Source organism: Dermacentor silvarum, chromosome 3, assembly GCF_013339745.2.
Source record: "Dermacentor silvarum isolate Dsil-2018 chromosome 3, BIME_Dsil_1.4, whole genome shotgun sequence".
NCBI classification, from domain to species: domain Eukaryota; kingdom Metazoa; phylum Arthropoda; class Arachnida; order Ixodida; family Ixodidae; genus Dermacentor; species Dermacentor silvarum.
The window spans coordinates 53,519,951-53,543,069 of record NC_051156.1 but is presented as its reverse complement, the minus strand read 5'-3'; the positions used below and the strand labels follow the sequence as shown (position 1 = coordinate 53,543,069).

Below are 23,119 nucleotides of genomic sequence, written 5' to 3'. Positions count from 1 at the left end.
CGTGTGTGTGTTTGCGCGCGCGTGCGCGTGCGTGCGTGTGTGTGCATGTGTGTGTCGGTGCGTGCGCGCGTGTGTGTGTGTGCGTGCGTGTGCGCGTGTGTGCGTGCGTGTGCGCGTGTGCGTGTGTGTGTGCATGTGTGTGTGTGTGCTTGCGTGCCTGTGCGCGTGTGCGTACGTGCGTACGTGTGCGTGCGTATGTGAGTGTGCATGCGTGTGTGTGGATGTGGGTGTCTGTGCTTGCACGCATGTGTCTGTGCATGCGCGCGTGTGTGTGCGTGCGTGTGTGCGTGCGTGCGTGTGTGTGCATGTGTGTGTCTGTGCGTACGTGCGTGCGTGTGTGTGCGTGTGTGTGTGTGCGTTGTGTGTGTGTGTCTGTGCGTGCGCGCGTGTGTGTGCGTGCGTGCGCGTGTGCGCGTGTGCGTACGTGCGTGCCTGTGTGTGTGCATGTGTGTGTCTGTGCGTGTGTGTGTGCGCGCGCGTGTGTGTGTGTGTGTGCGTGCGTGTGTGTATGTGCATGTGTGTGTGCGTGCGTGCGTGTGCGCGTGTGCGCGCGTGTGTGTGTGTGCATGTGTGTGTCTGTGCGTGTGTGTGTGTGTGTGTGTGTGTGTGTGTGTGTGTGTGTGTGTGTGTGTGTGTGTGTGTGTGTGTGTGTGTGTGTGTGTGTGTGTGTGTGTGTGTGTGTGTGTGTGTGTGTGTGTGTGTGTGTGTGTGCGCGCGTATGTGTGTGTGTGTGCGAATCTTCATTGCGTCATTGAATTTCAGACTCCCCCTCCCCAGCTTGCGGCTAGTACACACGCCCGTGAGTACGAATATGCGGCCCACAGGTTCACCGAAAAAAAAATGAATTTATCCGCAATTCAGGCGCACGAGCTGAAATTGACGATTCCACTGTAATATTCCCAATGTGAACTTTCGAGTTCAAGTTGCATTGATAGGGGGAGAAGGACATTGGCTTGATCGCGAAATCCCTGCTCATATACTTTTGACCAGGGAAGTACGTGCCAAACCACATAATTTCTGGAAACGGTCCACTCACATCTGTGGGTAGGTCATTTAATGCTTCCGCGGAACTGTTGGGACAAGTTCGCTCATCGATCATTTTATTTCTGCGCGCAGACCTTCTGTGTTCATGGTTGCTTGCCGTTTACTTTTCGCATCCGTCGTACATAGTACGCAACCTTCAAGTATATACCCTCCAATTATTGTGCGCTGTTTATCATCATCGACGCGTAAGGCGTACGTGAATATATATACCGTTCACCAACGCTGCTTCTTCTTCAGTATCCAATAAACATCGTATTTTTCTGTATTATTCGGTGTATCAGTTACGCATGCTGGTGCATGCAAGGAGTGGTTCCCTTACTATTTGACTCATAGCAGGCACTTTACTGTATGAAGAATAATAGCTTCCCGTCTTGCCTCGTTTTGGACCTCCTCAACAAAGAAGCGTGATGCGCGTTACGGTGGGATCCAGCCACGCTCCCCAGCACAGAAGCCCGATGTTTGGCCCATTAGGTCACAAAGGCATGCATGTACTACTATCATTAAAGCTTCTCTTTCTATTGTTTTGCTAACGCCAACTAGCGTTTGAAGGCAATTGGCACGTTTCTCACGTCACCTAGCATAAGGATCCATAAGGAAGCAAGCACACGGGCTCGCACGCCTCAGACGCAGGACGTGCAAAGAACCGTCATACAAGCGAGAGCATGCCAATTTCCCCATACCGTACCTCTCTCGGGATTCGTAACGAAATAAGTTTAAAAAATTAAATTTTGGGGTTTTACGTGCCAAACCTACGATCTGATTATGAGGCACGCCGTAGTGGGGGACTCGGGAAATTTCGACCACCTGGGGTTCTTTAACGGGCACCTAAATCTAAGTACACGGGTATTTTCGCATTTCGCCCCCGTCGAAATGCGGCCGCCGTGGCCGGGATTCGATCCTGCGACCTCGTGCTCAGCAGCCCAACACCATAGCCACTGAACAACCACGGCGGGTAACGTTCCTATGGCGGAATGCAATACGTCAGTTGTAATGCCAACGCCGTGTTGCTGTTCTCCCACACCCTGCCGCTTGCCTTACGAAAGCGCGTTGGTCCATCTATAACGTTTTCCAGAACTGCAAATAATCCAGCGTAGCGAGCTATCTGCAAAATGATTTGCATAACGTGGATTGCTACAGTGCGTCACATCTGCATAATTCGTTTGGTACTCTTTCAGAATTCAGATGACTGAACTAAGAGATGGTATTTCCGCCACGTTCCACATTCATTATAGATATATCAGCTATGTCTCAAGAATTGTGTTTTCGCACTGGAGCAGCAACATGCCTTACCTTAAATGTGCATTTCATTCATGAAGTCTACGTCAGTAACACCTACGATTCCCAGACACAACTGCAAGACCCATCAATTTGTCAGGAGTGCAGGCACGCAAGCCAAAACATTTAACCGTCTAGGTTGCATATTCTTAACTTCAGAGCCTAGCAACCTTTGACACTTTTGCAGAGAGGTTGTTAGCCTATCGGTAGTCGGCGTTTTTCGTGTCCGCGTTCGTTAGCAAAAATGTGGGCCGATCCTGGCGGCAGTGCCGGCCAGGAGCAGAGGCTCGTACCCCTGTATAGGGCCGAGAGGCTTCAAGCCCTCAGCAAAGTGAGGCAAACAGTGCATACATTCTTTGCAATCACGCATAGGACATGCAGAACAGCATACTTTTTAGTAATGAACAAATACAAAAGAAGCATCCGAAGCGCATAATTGATTTTAAGGCGCTCCTGATAATGCGCGAGGCACGTAGCGCTCCCCGCATATACTTTTCCCGGTAAAGATCACTGTTGCGCAAGCTGCCGTGGCGACGGCAGCTGGCGACGTGGTGAGTGATGTCCCTAGCCTTTTGTTTATAAAAGAACCAGGCTAGCAACTGATTTCAACGTTGTTGTAGCACCGCTATAAGCGGCGGCGTGCTGCCATTACCATTGCTACCATTAGGCTAAAGCAATAATGCATTGCACACACCCCTCAGCAGTTGTAGTGGTGGCTTTCAACAGCTTCGCTAGGCATCCACTTCCACAGGGCCGGGATCGCGAGTCAATTTTCTTATAGTTACAAGGCGTGTGCGTGCAGTGTGATTCACTCTGTACTATCACGACGAAATGAAACGCTATAATAACGGGGCTCACGGCTTTAGATACGTGCTCTACCGTTTAACTGCACCCACGGTAAACTATGGCACATGTGCCGCTAAAGTACGTGGCTTGAGTCTTTGCGTCCTGCTCTCACTTTGTCGAACATTGATAACCAGCAATTCGACATTATTTCGGCAGAGCGCTGCAAGCCTGTGCTTTTCTAAAGTGCTTGTCGATAGCTTGACGCACTGTTTTGCTCGAGAAGTAGAGTAAAAGAAATCAGGGCCATTCTACTCTGTGAAGTTGGATGACCAGCGAAGCTGTGTATGCGGTGATCGACCGTCGCTCCGGTGGCTTGAGGCTCCAAGTTTGCGGGATCGGGGTCACATGCACGGTTCGCATTTCTTTCCGCCTCGCGGTCCTGGCGGGCAGCACGCTTACTCTTGGCGTCCACGGCCCGCTCATCGTCGGTGGTCTCCTTCCGCCGCCTCCGCACCCATTCTCTTTTCTGTTCACGCCGTCGGTCTTGGTAGAAACGCTATTCTTCTTCAGGCCGTACCACACGTGGCCTACCCAATTCACAGTAAGATCGAACTGAGGAAAGAAGCCTACGTAGAGCATGACGTCAGAAGACAGAAGATACTCAGATTGGTATGCACGTTTGAACACACGGGATGGCGTCCACATGTATGGTGCGAACGTAGACATGGCCGACGCGGGTCAAAGTGTAGTATCTATTCTTATCAGCTTAATATCTGATGCGGATTGTATTTGGACCCAAGATATTGAACTTGTTTTTGCAAGTTGGTGGCGTGCTTGAAGCCTCCTTCACCTTCTACGAAGGTCGGCCCGGTATTGCAATATCTTTGGGATTTTTGGTCTACGGAAATCAATCCGCTGGAAACTCGCCATATACAGCTTCACTGTAAATCCGCGTAGGACAGCAAGGCTAGCTAGGCTACGCCAGTATGATGTCGAAGCGCTGATAAGTTTATCAGCGGTGCACATGAACGAGAGAAGGACGCGGAGCCTCAAGCCACGTAACTGAACTACACTTATGCAAGAGCTTATGCCGTAACACGTGCTCTACCGCGTCACTGCACCCACGTGCTCTACCGTGGGTGCAGTGACACGATAGAGCACGTACCGAATGCCGTGCGCGTGGTTGTTAGCGTTTAATTCTGTCGTAATAGTGCATATCATTGTTATTTTTATCTGTTTTCGTTTGTTCAAAATTTCATGTGCGTGTGAGACACGGATGTTATAATGTAGTTAAAGCTGTGCAGGAGGTAGAACGCTTACGCTTATGTCCTCTTCCAAGATGCACACATAATAAAAAAACTAAACGAGTGAAAATAAATGACTGAACGCATTTACACCTACTTCCACAGAAAGTTTCAGTGTTTTGCGCAGCACAACGAGTAAAATTTACTCCGCATAGTCCGCATAAAAAGTATAGTCCACAGAAAATTCACAGAAATAGCAGACCACGAGAAATTTACACCGATCGAAGAGAAACTCTGCTATGCTGGCAATGTTAAAGAGCAGTAAGCAATTAGAAAGCGCGACTACTGCACTTTACATGAGAGAAAAGCATGTTACCTCATCCTGGGATCGATCACTGCCCGGTGGTCGTTGCCCATGCGGCAGGTTCCGGCCGGATGGTACGCCGTCTTTGGGAATGCCAGTGCCAGGCAGGCCCAGTATTCGTCGCTGTATTGCTCGTGCTCCTCGCAGCCTGGAAACACCTCGGTCCACATGCGGCCACCTATCTCTGCGAACGCCTTCGTCTTTGTGATGTTGTGAACGAACTTCAGGCCTGCGAAGTGCCCGACGGCATCCACGGTATAGGAAGGTGCAAAACAAGAGAGTGGCACAAACAGCCCAAATCGGCAGGTATATGAGAAAATCTGAGCTGGGACACAAACCATGGTAGACCATATACCGCATTGAAGAGCTCAGGCTGTTTCGAAGCAGTACGTGTAGCCTATTGCGACCCTGACCAGAACAGGCTTTGTGCCTAGCGGTGATATTGCGGTAGCCCGTCCTGTCCTCTTCTATGGTGTATTTTGGCCCTCCGTCTCCACAATGGAGTATACCGTGGTTACCAAGCCTTGAACCTCCACAAGGGCGCTTTACGCCAAGAGAGCTACGTATTTTTTATTGCGAGCAATTATATAGACACTCCAGGCGCATTTCTGCCATCGTCGTCGCCGTGATGTTCCGTATAAAGCCCAAGGGCGATAACATCGTCGCCCCACACCATGTGGTGTATGTGCGAGCGAAAACGTCGGCGGCTCAATCTAGCGGGCGCTAGGGAGGAAAGCGGGGAGGATGCGCGCCGTCTTCCGCCCTGCGCAAGGCAGCGGAGGGAGGGGAGGGCTAAGGAGGGCGTGTTCTACTCCGGCTGGTGCTGCGTATGGCGCGGCCGTGTGTGCGCAGTTATTTCGTCTCTCATTCGCGTTGAAGCGAGAAGCAGTAAAAAGGTGAATTTGCCCACTGCCGCTGCTGTGCTTCCTCACTCTAGCGTTTTGACAGCGAGTGTGCGTGGTCATCGGGTAAGATGTATTCATGAGAACTTGAGTTTGACCAAGTTGGTGTTTACTGCATGACATGTTGGCCGCTAATCAAGGACAAAGACAGAGAATGAGAAACGTGCCGTCGTGTCGTGTTTCTCTTTCTGTGTCATTGTCCTTGATTAGTGGTCAAGATGTCATGATGTATTCATGTTTGCTTGTGCGCGCGTGACACCATGCTTGGTAATTTAGTTGGTAAACGAATGTTTACAAGTTTATACGGCTGATAAAACTATTATTCTTTTTATAGCTGTCTACTTATTTGCTATCGCAATCAATGCGTCACCTTTCCGGCGAGACTACGTCTTGTTTATCATACGGTACCTGCAAATATGTTCTTTTGGGAAAGAGAACAGTGGCATGATACACCTGGAGAGCGTACCTTCAACGATGACCTTGACGTCGTCGGGGTGTGTGTAGTAGCCCGACACGATGATTGGGGGATCCTCAGGGTCCGTGGAGCGCAACTTGACGTATCCTCTTGACTTTGGTCGCGTCACAAAAGGGATCATGTTCACTGCAGGCTCTCCGCGGTGCGGCAATATGTACTTGTCGTAAACCTGAAATGTGCAACCCAGTGGAATCTTTCGCTGTAAATAAAGGGATTCTAAAGAGAAAAATTTATTCTATCGTATAAGTAAATTACCATTCTACAGTACCAATAGAAGATTCTCGGTAAGCCAGAAACTCGCAAAAAAAGAAACATGGGCGGCGACGATGCCTTGAAGTTCCCGCACCAGCTCGCCCGGACGTCATGAAGTTTGACAGCTTCTGCTCAGGCCTCGTTATGTCTTTATTGATAAAAATGACCTACATTGTGTTCTATAGCGTCCAAGGGCTGAACAGGGCATTCTTAGGGGACATTTAAAGAGCCAACAAGCTCCAAACACGAAAACATACTTTGAGATCCGTGACGTTGAGATTCCTACGCGAAATAACAAAAAATGGAACTTCGACCTTCATTTCTCTTCTAATAATGTACCTATTATCGGAAAATTACCGACAACGAAGTCTTCGAAGATAACTTTATCAGTTCCAACTGATTTAGTGCCTATCTTTTGTATCCCTTTAAAATTGTTTCACTCTTGGTAGCTGTGCTGCCCGAGCCCGCAAACCCTTTTCCACGATGTACGGCAGCCGACAGTATCACCCCAACGTTTGCTTCTGGCATTCTAAAGTATAAAATTTGCGCCAGTCGCTTGCACATCTTGAAAAAAGCGAATAACAAGGGCGGATACATGTGCTCGAACATTCTAAGTCCGTTAATCAGCAACGCTCTTCACCACTCATGCCATGGCGGCCACCGCGCCGTGGCCATGAGGGGCGCTAACTAGTACTCCCGGGCTCATATCTTGTACGTACACATAAATGCCCAATAATGTGGACCTGAGAATTAGCAGAGCAACGCACGCATAATGCGGGCGATTACGGGCGATGTTGGCACTGCTCCCCCTGGTGGCAAACTGCTTTTTTCGTTCACTTTTATTTCCCTTTATTACATCGCTTCTGTAGTTTAGTTGAAACGACACGTAGTTTCCACTATGCGTTCCTGCTTTTCGTTGTCTGTAGGCTTCATGTGGTTGTGGCTTACAAAAGTTAGGCTCCTCGGTACCACGTCTTCTCGTCCATTATACTATATATTTAAAGGGGCCATGACCATGGTCATCCAACTATTCTCAATTTGACACTGTAATATTCCTTTTTGGAAACTGGCGCGCGCCACCAGGCCACCACAGTGATGCATTATGGGAACCTTATTTAAGAGAGAGCGCTCCGTGGCCTGCTTATGGCGTTGTCCAGCGCATAGGTGCTGCAACAAGATGGCGTTTCCAACGGTTTTACTCGCTCGACGGTTGGGACAGCATACACGGTGACACATGCGTAAAACGCTCGGATGCACACTATCGAAACATGGGGCAAGTATTAGCGTGTTGCGTTTTCTTGCGTGGCGTCTCGAATACAAAGTTGCATCACATCGCAGCCACCAGCTTGCAGGTGCATGTAAACGGAGCACGTGTCTTCGCACCATATCACTGTAGTACGCGCACTTCCGCTGTATGTATGCATGAAATGAGTTTCCTGTTTTCCCGCCATGGCACAGAAAACGTTTCATGGTGCGTGAGCTCGGAGTTTCGGGCTGTTTGCATAATCTAATTGTGGCACCGCACTGGCCTTGGTGACGGTTCTCTCGAGGTTTTCTGCATTGATGTCTCTCTATGATGTGAGTTGTATTCCAGAAGGTTCTGGATACAGTTTTCCCGTCGACTACGGCGAGTGAAAGCCATTTTTGACGTGCCAACACGTCGTTTCGACGCAGTATCAGGCATTCAATTCGACGTCAACACCAGCTCTGCGGTCGTGTCGCATCGTTAAGCCTCAGCGACGATTCCTTCGTGAAGCAATCACTTATGGTTGCAAAGCCTCTCTCTATGCGCAACTGGCAGCCGCCGATAAAAACGCATTGCGAGCTTAAAAATAGGAGGCACACGGTACGACACATCGTCCGTCTTGTACCAACAACCACACGTTAGCAAGTTCAAACCAGCGTTGCGCTGCCGAGCACGAGATCGCGGGATCGAATCCCGACCGCGGCGGCCGCATTTCGATGGAGGCGAAACGGAAAACCGCCCGTGTGCTTGCGTTGTAGTGCACGACAAAATTAATCCGGAGCCCTCCACTACGGCGTGCCTCATAATCAGAACTGGTCTTGGCACCTAAAACCCCAGAAAGAAGAAGAAGAATTTCAAACCTTTTCCAACGGAATGAAACATCGTATTGGACGCCCTTCGAAGAACAAACTGCCTTGATACCTTTGTACGATGGCCGAAGCGACTGAATGGCCCCCGTGAATTACGGCGCTGATGGCGTTTGACGATGCCTGCCACAGAATCGGTGGGGCCGACGGGTCGATTCCTCACCGCGCTCCGATCACCCGGCACCAGTGAAAGCGGCATAAAAATCGGCTACAATTTGTTTCTGGTCCGGAATAGCAACTAATAGAGTACATATGTGTCGAAAGTGTGCCTGTTATAGAAAACAGCACCCAGTCCTAAACCACTGACGAGATGCAGATCCCTTTACGGACCGCACAAGCGCGAGGAGCAGGTGCGCTGGTGAGAAAACAGCCACCAGCACGCCACGTTCACGTGCTCCATTCGGGAAGTGCCACGATCCTCAAGTCGGGAACCGCGTTATAGACTATTTTACACAAACATTTAGGTGCCGCCATCTAGGGCTGTTAACGCCGCTGTTTTTAGTCTTTAACAACGAAGTTGGCAATATCCTCAAGTCGGTAACTGAGCTCAGAATATAAACATACTCGCAGCATGAAGAAGTAATCGCAGTAGCGATCCGCTGAAATAAGAAGTGTGAGGAGCGTGAGGCTTTGGCCTACAGAGCGTGTATTGGTTCATGGCTTTTTAGCAGCGTAAAGCAATAACCAAGGATCGGGAAGACGTGTTTGTGCTAGCGTCACCGTGTAGGCTAGCACGTACCTCCTGCTTAAGCCCCAACCCGATGAGGAAAGGCTCGGTGTAGCTGGAAGCCGGTGGACCCGTGTTCAGCATTATCTCGATGTCGGGGAAGTCATCGTTCTGGTCAGCGTACTTGGTCTTGTAGAAAGCTATGCCCTCGATGCCGCCTGGTAGTGTCCAGGGTCCTGTGTAATAGGCAATGGAATACAAGTTTACTCAAGAGCCGCACGTACTGAGCGGGCATTCGGTACATATACCGGCCTACTTCGTAATGATTGTATGGAGCTCGCAACATGTGATATAAATAGGTGAATAAAGGCATTTATCTAAATAGAAAATTAAAAAATGACCATATGCAAATGCTTACACATGGCGCCATACTCTAGCGGTAAATGTAAGCATATAACAAAGTTAAATAATTCAATTAAAATAAATCCATGCATGATGATTTGAACACCAGTATGCGTTACCAAACGTAATATTCATTGAAATTGTATAAAAACTGAAAACGACGATTCCACAAGGCCAAAGCGTACACTGTATAAATATCGATAATGGGATTTTTCATGGAGACGCTTGGTCGGCGCAGTATTTTTCATCCCTAATCAACGCATCTGCGCATTTCAGCGACAACGCATCGACGTTATCGGCGAAAGCGATTCATTGTCGACCTTGAGAGCGTATTACTTTGGTGATACTAGAAGCAGAGCTTTTCCTGTAATTGTGCTTGCACCTTTCACACCCCAAAGTTTGCCCTTTCTAGGCGCGGCAGCGCTGTCCCTCGTCTTTAGCACCTTACGCTCTGCCAGCACAGGACAGGAGCTCATGGTAACTGAAGCGTGCAGACACGAGCGTACAACAGTGAACAGCGTTTAATGGAAAAGAGGCTTTTTATAGCCATTGTCCGACCAGTGTCCTTCACAGTGGGCTACTCTGTGCTGTTGATACTGGCGCTGCTGGCACACCCGAGCTAGGTGCTCTTGCCTCTTAAAATTAAAACATTTAGCATGACGGAACTTGCATTTCTCGCTGTATGATCGCTTGTGCCGCAGCATGTGCACGCCCCTTCGTGCCACCTGTCTTGCTTGTTCGTAGTCTCGCAGTGGCGGAAATCTGCTTGGCTGGCATTTGCTCTTCATCATAAGCATAGCGTGCACGTTGCCTGTATCTTGGGCACTCGCCATCTCGTCTGCGTTTGCAGCCGCCATCTCTGCAGCGCGTGCTGCCTCTTCCGCCTCTCTCAGCGTGAGTTACGTTTTTGCCAACAGTTTCTGACGCACATTCGCGTCGCGCCGCCCACAGACAATGCGGTCCCTTAGCATCCTGGTGAGGGCATCACCGAAATTACACCTGCTTGCAATTTTTCGTATCTCCACTATGAATTCGTTTGCGGACTCTCCTGCAAGCTGAATCCTTGTAAAGAACTTGTACGATTCTGCAATTTCGTTACATGTCTGAGCAAATTGCTCACAGAGGAACTTCACGGCATCGTCGTATTTAAGGTCCTATATCTTCACCGGCGCGCAGCGCGCAGCCATTAGATCCACTGTCCTTGTGCTCAAAGCTGTGATCAAAATTGCCCTGCGCTTCTTGCCGTCCGTGACGTCGTGAACCTCGAAGTATACTTCCAAACCATTCCAAACGCAGCTTGTAAGCCTCCCAGTTGTCCGCCTCCTCACCAAAAGCTGGTGGTCCCCCGTGCGCAGCCATGGTCGCAGAGCGATGACTCTCGTCGCCACTAAAGCGTGCAGACACGAGCGTACAACAGTGAACAACCTTTAATGGAAGAGGGGCTTTTTAGAGGCGCTGGAAGTGTGCGCAGTGACAAGGAGGTGTGCCAGTGACGATGCATCAGTAACAACCATCAGTTTTCCAGTTACGTGCAGATGCTTCACGCCCTTGTCATCGTCGTCGGTTGATATAAGTTTCCTGAAGGACGGCAGCCTTTCCCACAGAGCGCCACTTAACCCTAACTCGAGACCTCATCTCATTGGTCAACGACTTTGCCACCGTGTACCGCGTTGCCTTTTCTCTTACTGCATCTCACTAGCGCTTATCTTTTTCGCGAATTAAATAAGCTGTCGAGTGGGTAAAGGTTAATCTGAAATTGAATACTATCCGCGTTATTTCCTGAATTTCCAGTGTGCAGTCTGTATTATAATCTAACGTTCCTATAACTTTCGCTTAAATCAGTTATTTTCTTACGCAACACTCTTTGTGTTGCTCCTAGCTTTGAAGTTTTGTTACCAACCAAGCTTCGACTTGACGTTATTGGCAAAATTCTAATTAATGGGGTTGCCGCTAGATCAAACTACCGTAGTAGTCTGGGTGCTCCAAAGGCCTTGAGTAGGTTAAGAAGTGCTCATGATACGTACGTTTTAAATCCAAGTTGCGTGTTGTGTACGAGTGGTCTGTGCGTGACACCCAGAATACGAGAAACGCTGAGAAATGTAATACGCATGCATTTGAGCTCGTGCGAAAAGCAGAGACGCGAACACTCTTTCTGCAAATATGTTTCTTCGAAGTTAAAGTTGTTTGTAAGTCACATTGTGTATGATGTGCACCAATTCGTATCATGTCCTGACTCGTCACTGGTTTCTAGTCAAACCTCACATAGCATATTGTACACGAAAGGCACGTAACAAACTATATCGTGAATTATCGCGACCAAATTTTAACCTACTCTCAGAGGCAAATGCAGAAAACACATAAGTAGCTGATCATCAGACGCGACGCAGGACGTATGGACACAACATGGCGAGAAACACGAGTACAAAAAGAGGACGTATACGTTTCTCAGTCCTTGCGATATGACACAAATTGTTTACATCGACGAAAGAAAGGAAATAAAGTCTACACAACACCAAGCCTTACAGGAGAAACAAGGTTTCGCTTGTTACGTTACGTAGAAGTAACAATTTCCGATCGGCAAGCACGAAGAAAAATAATAATACAAATATCGACTAAAGCAAAAAAAAAAAAAAAGAATGAAGTAGTTGCTTAAAATGTCCGCGGTAAGCCGTTTACTACTCGTTACAGATGAAAGAGACCACTTACAATGACTTCCTTAAAAAATGTAATATTACAAAAATAAGTAATATTTTTTTTATTCAAGAGATCATTTCAGCGTTACTTTGACTTTATTACGCTTTTATTTACGATGCACAAATTCAGTAAATAGAATGGGCTAGCATGCGCTTTCGTGTGACTTTCGCCCCCTTCACAAGTTGTGTCTCTTTACTAACAATTGCTTTTCAAACTTTTTGTCTGCCACCTTTCTTCGTTTTTCTTGTGAACACAACATCAGTGACAATACAAACTTGCTTGATGTACACGCTGGAAGAAAGGGCGGTGTTGTAACACTTTTTGCACAAGACTGTGGTTAGTCAATACGGCAAATCTCGTTTCGGGATCCACAAACTTTATGAAGCGCAGCACTTCATTGTTGCTGGAACTCGCGGACGGTGAAATCGGCAAGGCCAATGAAAAGCTCAAAAATAGTCCGTAGACGATATCCTCACATCAACGTACGAAGTGGCCATCGTGGTTTAATTCCTTGTTCAACGTCAAGGGGAGCGATAAGATGATGAAACAAACATTGAGCGCCATGGTTTGGCTGTCTGAATTGCCCATCCGCGAGGCTGCTGCGTGGCACGACTGCGGCTGTTCTACTAAGTTGCCACCTAATTCAAGTGCACAAAGCTACGTCGCCTGTTACAGCTTGTCCTGTCAATAAAGTAACTGCTAATATGCAATTGGTTACTAAAAAAGTAATTTAAGTAGACTGAGCATTACCAAGGAAGAAAGTAAGTTATATAAATTACAAAACTACCAATAATGTAGTTCATTACAAGTAATTCCTTGCATGTAATTTGTTACGTACGACTCTGGCGGTAATGATACAAGTGGTACTTTGCTCAATGACATGGCATTTCAAATGGCATTCCGGAAAAACCATTGAATCAGCAATGAAATATATTTAAACAACATAAAAACTAATTTATCCTACTGGCATAGGGAGAGGCTGGGAATGCTGCACGGAATATAGCCACTTATCAAGAAAATTTCTCGGTGTTTCTTGCCTAATAGCAACGAGAAAACAAGAAAAAGGATTAAGATTCAAGATTCATTTTATTTCTCCAAGAGAAAAAGGCCCGGGACAAAAAGCTGCCTTGAAGCAGCTTGACGGGGTCCAGGGCCATTTACAAAATGGCAGCAGTGAAGCGGAAAAAAACAATTTCACATATATCATGAATCAAGGAACCGTACACAATATAGAATTACAATTAAACTAAATGCAAGACAAAAGTAAAATTCCAATACTCAATGCACTGATAGTGAAAAATTAAAGAAAAACAGTGGTATAGCAGAAACAATGTTTAAAACATGATTGCAATTCCACACTACGATATAGCACATCATGTTCAAACAAAATACATAGCAGTATTTTCCCTTTATACCGTGGCAAAAAATATAAAAAGAATCTCTAATTTGGGTTTGAGCACACCACATGCTCAAAAAATTGCTGAACAAATGTTTTTTTGCTTAGGTTCATATTTTCTATGTACCATTTGTTTGTGTTTAGGGTGTTCGGAACCACGAAATGCAACATTTGGGAGCCATACGTTGTGCGAAGTCGGGGTAGATGCCATTTCTCTTTGCGTCTGGTGCTAGTATGAGTGTGCGATTGTGTCACCGATGATAGTTGGATTATGAACTTAGCCCGAGGTAAGATCAAGTTATTCAAGGCGCGAAGTATGGTAAATGACACTAGATGATGGATGGGAGGTATTCTATGTTTAATAAACAATGATCTGGTATGAGCTAGGTAGTCTGAGCCAGAAACTATGCGGATAGCTTTTTTTTTTTTTTTGCAGAAGTAGTAGTTGGGTTCGATGCATGCGAGCTGCAGTTTCCCACACAAGATGACAGTAACTTATTTGAGAATGAAATAGTGAATGATATATTAATTTTTTTACTTTCACGGGAAACAAGTCGCGCCCTCGTGAAAGAGCTCCTACAGATTTTGACAAGTTTGAAGAAAGATAACGAAAGTGATCAGCCCATTTAAGATGTTCGTCAACTATTACGCCAAGAGATTTATATTTATTTTCGATTTCGATGACGTAGTCTCCAATAAGCAGTGGGATTGATACCGTAACATTCCGATTTATTGAACGAAAAATGACCGCCTTTGTTTTATTATAATTAATCATTAAGCTGTTTACATGTGACCAGTTATGGAGGCTTTCTAATATGACGTTAGCTTCGAGCAGGAGCTCATTCGATGAGTTTCCAGATAAAGATAAACTAGTGTCGTGGGCATATATTATGAATTTAGCTTTCTTGGAGATATGGACGAGATCATTTATAAACACGTTAAAAAGGAACGGACCTAAGATGCTGCCCACGTGATGCCATTAGAGTCAGTTGTCCCAAAATGCAGTCAAGAAATCGACGCTACCGTGTTCCGTATACACCCGGACACACTGCCGAGGCCAAAACAAAACAAAAAGAAATCGAAAGAAACAAAAAATCCGACAATACGCAAGCACTTATGAGTTATGAATGCGAAAGCATAAATTTGCAGTTCAATGCCGCTGAATGGTCCTTCGAGATTTGCGCTGCGAGTAATGTTTTCTAGTTTTTCTGCGGGGTATGTTATCAAGTTTTTCGATGAAATTGGTGCTGCTTATTTCTTTTTGTTCGTTTCTACGCTAGCATGTTGGCTTTAAACCGAAATCATTTGAACGATATTGCTGTGAAAAGGATGCCGCAAGCCACGACGAGAGGCCAAGGAAGCAGCAGCAGCCACTAAGGCTGGCAGGCGCGCGCAGCAGCTAAGCCCAGTGGGGGTGAGAGAGAGAGGGAGAGATACGGGCGGAAATACCCTCTCCCCTCACGCAACATCTGGCGCGCTGATGCAGCAGCAGGTGTGCCGATTCTCCCACTCTGCTCCGTCGAGGTGCGCTCGTGACGTGGCGTCGCAGCCAATGGGAATTTACATGGCGTTTCGCTGCAACAGAAGCCGGCTTTTTCGCTCAATGGGCCATTTGACGCTTTCGCATCCAAAATATGCAGGCTCGAGCCAGTTCCTGAGGCTCTGAACTTATTTACTGTGATAGCCAGCTGCTTCTTACAGCAGTCATTCTCCCGAGAACTTATCCTTATTGACAAAGTTGACCTCATTCGCTACAGTGTTGCTTGCTGTGGCCCCAGGATCACAATAATAGAGGTCGCCGCTTTTTGAATCTGCATGGAGCGCAACCTTTCGCTAAACTTACCAATTAATGAAATGGGAGTAAGTGCGTCCAGCTGTCAGCTACTCATTACTGGTGGGCCATGAGTCTGAATCCCTGTTCTTCTGAGCAACGCTTAGTTTTCCTTCGCAATATAGCAAGGGCGAAATTAGGAACGTATGCAATGACGAGGATGACCCGTCGTGCCGGCTTGGCAGCTATGACGTTGCCCTGCTCAACAAGAGATCGCGGGATCAAATGACGGGCGCGGAGGCCGCATTTCGATGAGAACGAAATGCAAGACCACCCTAGCATTGTGCAATGGGCGCATGTTACAGAACCTCAGGTGCTAATAATTAATACGCAGTCCCGCACTAGGGTGTGCCTCGTAATCATACCTTGAATTTGGCACGTAAAACACCAAAACTTAACCTATGACAAGGATGGTTTTCGGTGGTAATGGGCCGAAGAACGCAAACGCCAAACCTAGTTTCGAGCCCTTAGCTATACTTTCATTGTCAAATAGAACTAACCAGATGAGGCGTACTATAAGCCAACGCGCAACGTGATACGAGTTCATAACACCTCTCTATAAGCACACTCAAAGTGCACTAAGAGCCCCCATGCGAATCTCTAATTGCCGAGGTAAAGCTCTCAGCACGAGTAGACGGTCACTGGGCTCATCTGCTACGCATAAACAGCAAGCTGGCCGGGCTTTGCTCTTGCCTGCAGTGGCGCACCGACGGGGGGGGGGGGGGGGGGGGGGGGGTTCGGGGGTTGTAGCCCCCCCCCCCCCCCTGAGGCCGACTTAACCCCCCTCGTTGTTAAACCCTTTTTTTCCTTGCGCATTAGAGTACTGCAACTAATATGTAAGACGCGCAATCGTCTGCACACTCACAAAAAGCGCATTTTATGACAATTTCCCGTGAAGAAATTGAAATTAGTGCTATTTAGATGGTATTGGCAAACTGTCAACCCCCCCCCCCCCCCCCCCCCCCCCCCCCTGGCAGAGATCCTGGGACGCTACTGCTTGCCTGGTAGCTTTCTTGGCTCCCCACTCTGTATGTATTTAGAAACTATAGATCGTCCGGAGATATCCGTCCCCCAACTTGCTGCGAAATTCTTCGGGGTTGACATCATCTTCCCACAAAGACTTCCTTACACATGACGGCGCGACAAAACTGTGGTACAGCGATTACGGCGCATGTAACCTGCCTCCCTTCTTTGCCTTGTTCCTTATTATAAACGCCTTTTTATAAATGAAACATTACCAGCTCGCCCAATTGACCCTTTATTAAAAGCGACGAAATTCGATAAAATTCTTTTGGGGCGAATGGCTCGAAACCTCTCGTAGTCTAAGGGCTCCTACTAAAGGAATTTGTCACGACTACTGACCACCTTTCTTTCTCCAACGTATGTATGCGCCCTAAGTAATGAATGAAACATTAACCAGGGGCGTTTGGTAGTTATGGAGTGAATCAATGATGATCGTAAAATGCTTTACTTCCATGAAGTGCTGCTCAGCTCAGCCCCAGACGATCAACTGTGGGCAGTCCAGCGGGCAAACGACGCCACCAGAGCCGTGGCAGACGCCTAGGCAGGGTGAAGCCCACCCTATTAACTTGCCAGACAAAAATAAAGTTTTTCCTACCTATGAAGTGCATGTGTATTGGGCTCCCGAATTAACCTCTTCATTTTTGCTGGACAGAGTTCAAACTTTGCTTAATGGGCCCACTCTAACGCACCCAAAGTAGTAAAACCAAGGGCATCAACAATTTATTATATTACTGGACCATAAAACTGTTATTGGACCAGAAAAGAGTTGTTTACCCGTTCTTATATTGGGCTCAGCCAAGTGTAGAATGTATTCTACTCGTCCCTGTGAGTGACCACACGCAATAAGGCAAGCACGCGCGATATACTGTATATATAAATTAACGCTTTCGTGCATGCCACTCCCAAAGGCTCTGTTCTGGACATGCCCCAATGGGTACCGTTATGCACCGGGAAACGTGTGAGGCCGGGCAATCTCTCTAAGCCCGTTGCGCATATATCCCACGTGTACATAAGTCTCACCCGTGTTGTACCGGTAGTACTCGATGGCTCCCCTAACGCCGGTGAATCCCTCGCCGAGGCTCTCGTTCAGGTGCACCAGCGATCCGGCGGCCAAAGCGTGGTCCTGCAAATTCTCGCCAACCGGAAGATCCGCCACCACCGGAATCTGCAGTATAGAAGCGTGAGTGTAAGCTCATAGAGTCTGGGCTGTACACGAGGCACTCCTACTCGGCTGTCTAAGTCAACACTTGCCGCAGCACCACTCTTTGCTTAAACAACTGCTCTGTTCTCTTGAAGCCGTAGTAGCTACCCTAGCATTCCGCGTGAAAATAGGCGCAAATGTGTTGAACATACGCTGCCAGAGACACCAGTGTACTGAACAGTTTCAGAGAACGTATTAAAGTGGAACTTTATATGGCTAGGCGAAATCACCTGTGTACAGAAAACTATGATCATCAGCACTGGCTCGAGCGTCGTCTTCTTTCACAGCTGGCTGCGTTGCCACTCATTATTCCAGCGTAGAATTTGACTTCTCTTTTGTCGTCGTAATGGGTAGGCCATGTTTACCGGGGTATGAGCCATTGCTTAAGGGCGTATGAGCCATTCATTGTCTTACCCTGACGGACAGATTTAATTTTGAAGCAATTTAATTTCGAAGAATCGCAAGCGGCAATGGCGGGCAAATGCTGCTACCAGTCCGGCGAGCAAACTCGAGACATCGAACGCAAGCGACAACGGCGGACTGCGGGCACCGTCAGTGACGTCGTTCTCTCCGTCGCACTCCAACGTATGCGTAAGCTCATAATTGAGAAATACTTTAATGAACCCTCGACATTAACCCAGCGATATACACCGGGGCCGCACGTTTCAGTTTCGCTGGTTTACCATCTTCACGGAGTGGAAGGGCCGACGAAATTTTTTGTCTAGAGCAGCAGCCAGTGTGAGTCCACTGTTCCTCGAATGGTTGTGCAAGGAGCAACTTGACAAGATACAGAAAGGATTGAAAGGAGTGGTTTGTTTTAGATCATTATGTCCGGGGTCTTTAGATCGTAGATACGATGTAAAGGAGAAAGATGTGTCGCGGAATCAGCAAGAATAAGGCCTCATTAGAACAAGTTTAAATAGAGTGAGATTGTCAATTAAGTTATACCACATATGCGTTTTCGTTGCTAAGCCCGGGGTCATGGGTTCGGACCCGTGGCGGCCGCTTTTCGATGGGGGCCAAATGTAAAGGTCATCGTGCACTTAGATTTACGCTCACGTTAAAGAACCATCAAGAGCCTATTTGCTTTTGTCAGCAGGACAGTAACCTCCTGTTGTCCTGACCCGCGGGCTATTTTATGTATTGTCCAAAATAATTATTAAATAAAAAGAAAGTGGCTAAAGTGAATTCGTAGTCCCCCGGAGGAATATGTCGTGGCATTGTCTCGTAAATACAGCAGATTGTATTTTTTAAACCATTTTGGGGGTTCACTTTTTTTGAAACGGAAATTATTCACATGAAGAGACGTGCTCCTTGCATAATCATGGATCACAATCGCCAGCACTGCCGGGTGGCAGCCTTTTAAGTACTTTCAATCGACATGCGCAAGATAATTGAAATCAAAACAACCTTTGCTGTCGCCTTTACAGGAGGCAGCTAACACGTGCTCTGCAATGAAGCCACAGAAGAAGTAAACCCACGTTCATCTCTTCGAGGTGCTTCTTTGGTCCAACGCCCGACAGCATGAGCAGCTTGGGTGAGTTGATGACTCCTGCGGATACGATGATCTCCTTGGCTGCGCGAACAGTGTGCTTACGCTGGTTCTTCTTGAAGGTGACGCCCACTGCTCGCATTCCGTCGAACAAGATCTGCGCAACAGGGGACACGTATAACAGGTACTTTCAGACAGATAATGAAGACGCGTTGATCTCAGCAACTTCGGTGATCCGTGCTCAGCGCAGCTGTTTCACTCTCAGCGATAAGAGAGAGAGAGAGAACTGCCTGAAACTCAAACAGCTGTTCTCGCTGACTGAGTGCTACTTATTTGAAGTTGTGCATGACCACGTGTGTCACGGCGTGCGAATGTTTGACATTTTAACAGCAAAGCTATTTAAGGCAGCCGTAATTTGTGTGGCGTATCAAGAAACTACCAAGAAAGCAAATAAAATAAACTTTTTTGCCGAGGCAGGATTCGAGCCCGCGTGCCTCCGGTTCGAAGGCGAGCGTCGTAACCACTAGGCTATACAGCCCCGCTTGAAGAACATGCATTTATGCGACCATATGATTGCGTTTGAGCGTCGTCGTCTTCGTCTACAGCTGGCGCGTTCGTACACTCGTGCTCTGCGAGGTGAGAGGTTTTGCGCGCTATGAGAGCGAGAGAGAGAGAGAGAGATGCATTCATGGAGCGGGTCTCCTGGAACGCAGTGTCGGCAGTGGAACGCGGTGTCGGCATTGCAAGCTGCGCTATGCAACGTGCAGGGACGGCCGTACGTTCGAGCGAAAAGACACCTGCCGTAGTTACTCAGTGGCTATGGTGTTGGCTGCTGAGCACGAGGTCGCGGGATCGAATTCCGGCCACGGTGGCCGCATTTTGATGGGGGCGAAATGCGAAACACCCGTGTACTTAGATTCAGGTGCACGTAAAGAACCCCAGCTAGTCCAAATTTCCGGAGTCCCCCACTACGGCGTGCCTCATAATCAGGTCGGGTTTAACTGGCACGTAAAACTCCATAATTTAATTATTTTGTTTCGAGCGAAAAGAAATTATCATCATCATGAGTAATAAGATGAAAAGTTCGCGCACACTTCCGGAAAATGCTGGGCTCCGATCGCCCAGCTTCGCTGTTTCAAGCGTGCGCGGCCGATTGCCAGGTTTTTTTTTAGGTATTATTCGTTTAAGAAGAAACACTGTAACGAAGACGTGCGGTTAGCCGGCGCATCTCCAGCGTATGTGATACACCGAAGAAGAAGTGCTGGTCTGTCAGGCGCAACTGCAGCGCTTTACGCACGGGGCAGGTTCTGACTGCTCTGAGGGTTCTGACTGACGCACCGAGTTCGACCTCTCACTCCATGCGTACCCTGTCATAAAACAATAACACACCATTTTAGCGTAAATGACTTGCAGTCCTCAGCGTAGCAGTCTCGTCACTCGTGCACTTGCCAGTGCACGAGTATGGCAGTTTCGATGCCATCAGTTTCAAGTCATTTACGCTACAATGATGTTTCTTGCACTAATAATACCTAAAAATGTCGAACATTCGCACGCAGTGAGATGCTTGGTCCATGCCGTAATGGGAAAGCTATCAATAGCAATGCCATTGTTAACTTACTAATTATATTCTACGCCCATTTAATCCTCCTTTCGTTATTGCTTTTACTGATGGTCTGGGTTCGTTACATTCATAATTTGCCATTCATCATACCGGATAACAAAAAATGTAATAAAAAGAACATTTACTAGTACAGTGGCATGGGAAAGAGAGACATACTATTATTTGGATTATATAAGTGCAAAGAGGCTTTCTGGCGTAAAAGTATTTGCCAACATGTTACGTGTCATGGAGAGGGGACGGGAAGGTTAGAAGGAGGGCGCGAGAAAATAAAAAAGACCAGGGATAAAAACGATACAATTATTATTTAGATGTCAGAGCTGACTGTTCAAATAATGCATATTTAATCCCGAATAATAGGTAGAGGCAGCTATTGACTCAAGATAAGCAAAGAATAAGTGGAGGGTGTGACGTCCTTTCTTTGGACAGTGGCAGAAATTACATGTTTTTCACGAAGCGATAATTTTCGCGTGTCACCAAACTAACGAAATCGCATGTGACAGGGCTGTTACTTACCTTTGTGGCTTTGGAGAAGAGTCGATACGTGGAGGTTCTTGCGTCCCTTCTTGCCAGTGATGGGCAGCACAAACGCCTTCGACGTCGACCAGCGCTCTTTACCCCGCACGGTGAACTGGTTAGCCATGAAGCCTGAGAAGAAATGGCGGGATGGTAAGCGACGAACACTGGTAAAGTAGGGAGAGAGAAGGCCTGTGGTCTTTCCTCCGCAAGCTAAAAGTTTTCAGAGATAAACTGTTTAATTTGGCTAAACTGCTTTAGGAGGTATCGGACATCATTAAAAAAGCATCACCATAAGCAAAAATTGTGGGATAAAAGTTGACGAACCGAATAAAGTGCCACGAGCAGGTTGCCTGACTTCGATAGGTGGCCCTATGTTTGTCAGAGACGGTTTTGTCATCATCCCTACTGTGCGCGTGCTTAATATCGTCTCGTCGTGTGAATTGCTAACTTATAATAGCAAAATGTATCAACCTGTTAGTTTAAGATTAAAACATTCTTCCATGCGGAAGAAAATGTGACGCATTTTGCAGGCAGCAGCATATCAGGTTCGGCAAAGCCTTACCAGATGGACCAACGTTTTCGTATACGTCAAGCAATTGCGAGTGAGCGACGCGAATGCGTGCGTCACGACAGCAACATGAAGACGACGACGCCTTTAGTATGACGATGATGGCATGACGACTGGGAATATCTCGAAACGTGCCTAATTACTCCACCCTCATAATTTCGCGCTCGTATTTCGTTTGACATAATGAAGGGTCCCTTTAAATTATCACTGCACAATTTTTCTCTTAAAATATTCGTGTACTGCAGCAGCGGTGCTTCGAGAGCATATTGTGGCCTAGATCAATGCCAAACCACTGCAGGCCAGGAGGCGCTACCGTAGTTTCTATGTGCAATTAAAATGTGCTGACCCTTTTAGATATTGGGCCTCACATCCCGTCAGCTCTACACCAACTAAGCAGTATCGGTGTGCGGGTGCGGCTTGCAAACACTTCACCCAAGTGTCAACAGAAGCGAAACTAGGGCTTTGATCTTTACATAGGCGCTTGTTTACCTCATTGTATGATACGTAAACAGTTCTCTTCTTCCTACTGTATATTCTATCCCTCTCTTTTCCCTTTCCCTCAGCACCACCTCCCATGCCGACCGCCATTCAGGAGGGGCTAGATAGTTACACTGTGTCGGTAGTATCTTGCTTACTTTACTTTTCTGCATGTTATGTAAAAGTAAACAAGAATTCACTGTACTAGCCCCGATATGGTAGCCACGAAAGGGCACAGCGCTTGAACGGCAACACAGGCCGCCTGTACCCACGTCTGCGTCCCCCCCCCCCTTTTTTTTTCCTGATGGTCCAGCCAAACTCTTTCCCAGTGCAGAATAGCACATTAGAGCACACCAAGTCAGGTCAAACTCTCTGTCAGTCCTGTAAAAAAATCCCCCTCTCTCTTTCTGTCCATGGCTATGGGCATTGCGCAAAGCACACGCGCTTCTACATTCTACGCGTAGCATACCTACATACCCTGCAGCACATATTGCACACATTTTGAAACTGCACAATCTCCGGGATCGGACCCCAAAGGAGGGTTGAAACTTACCCGATATGGAAAATTGTGGGTAACTCGCCAAAACAAAAAAAAACCTTCTTTCACAAGTTTACATTGCGCGTTAGTATTTTCATTTCAATAAATAGATAATCTGCAAAGTAATTTGCACCCTCTCCAGTCTACTGCTGTACAACAAATTGGTTGGAAAAGAAGGCCTACCCTGCAATTGACGTCAATGACATTTGACAACTTCTCGACTGCTCAGTCACTTGCGT

General features: G+C 47.2%; 1 protein-coding gene and 1 non-coding gene across 2 annotated transcripts in view; one reads left to right on the top strand and one right to left on the bottom strand.

Moving 5' to 3' along the window:
- LOC119444342 (glucose dehydrogenase [FAD, quinone]) overlaps nucleotides 1-23,119 on the bottom strand; it is an 86,829-nt gene that overhangs the window by 13,909 nt on the left and 49,801 nt on the right. Inside the window, exons 5-9 of the mRNA XM_049664549.1 lie at nucleotides 19,150-19,317; nucleotides 17,488-17,632; nucleotides 9,194-9,357; nucleotides 6,082-6,259; nucleotides 4,726-4,942 (exon numbers count right to left, since the gene is read on the bottom strand). Of these exons, the coding sequence (XP_049520506.1) occupies nucleotides 4,726-4,942; nucleotides 6,082-6,259; nucleotides 9,194-9,357; nucleotides 17,488-17,632; nucleotides 19,150-19,317 (872 nt within the window). The remainder of the gene's footprint in view (nucleotides 1-4,725; nucleotides 4,943-6,081; nucleotides 6,260-9,193; nucleotides 9,358-17,487; nucleotides 17,633-19,149; nucleotides 19,318-23,119) is intronic.
- On the top strand, nucleotides 3,830-4,012 carry LOC119446919 (U2 spliceosomal RNA). Its single transcript, XR_005190851.1, has one exon. It is a non-coding gene; the product is annotated as a U2 spliceosomal RNA (small nuclear RNA).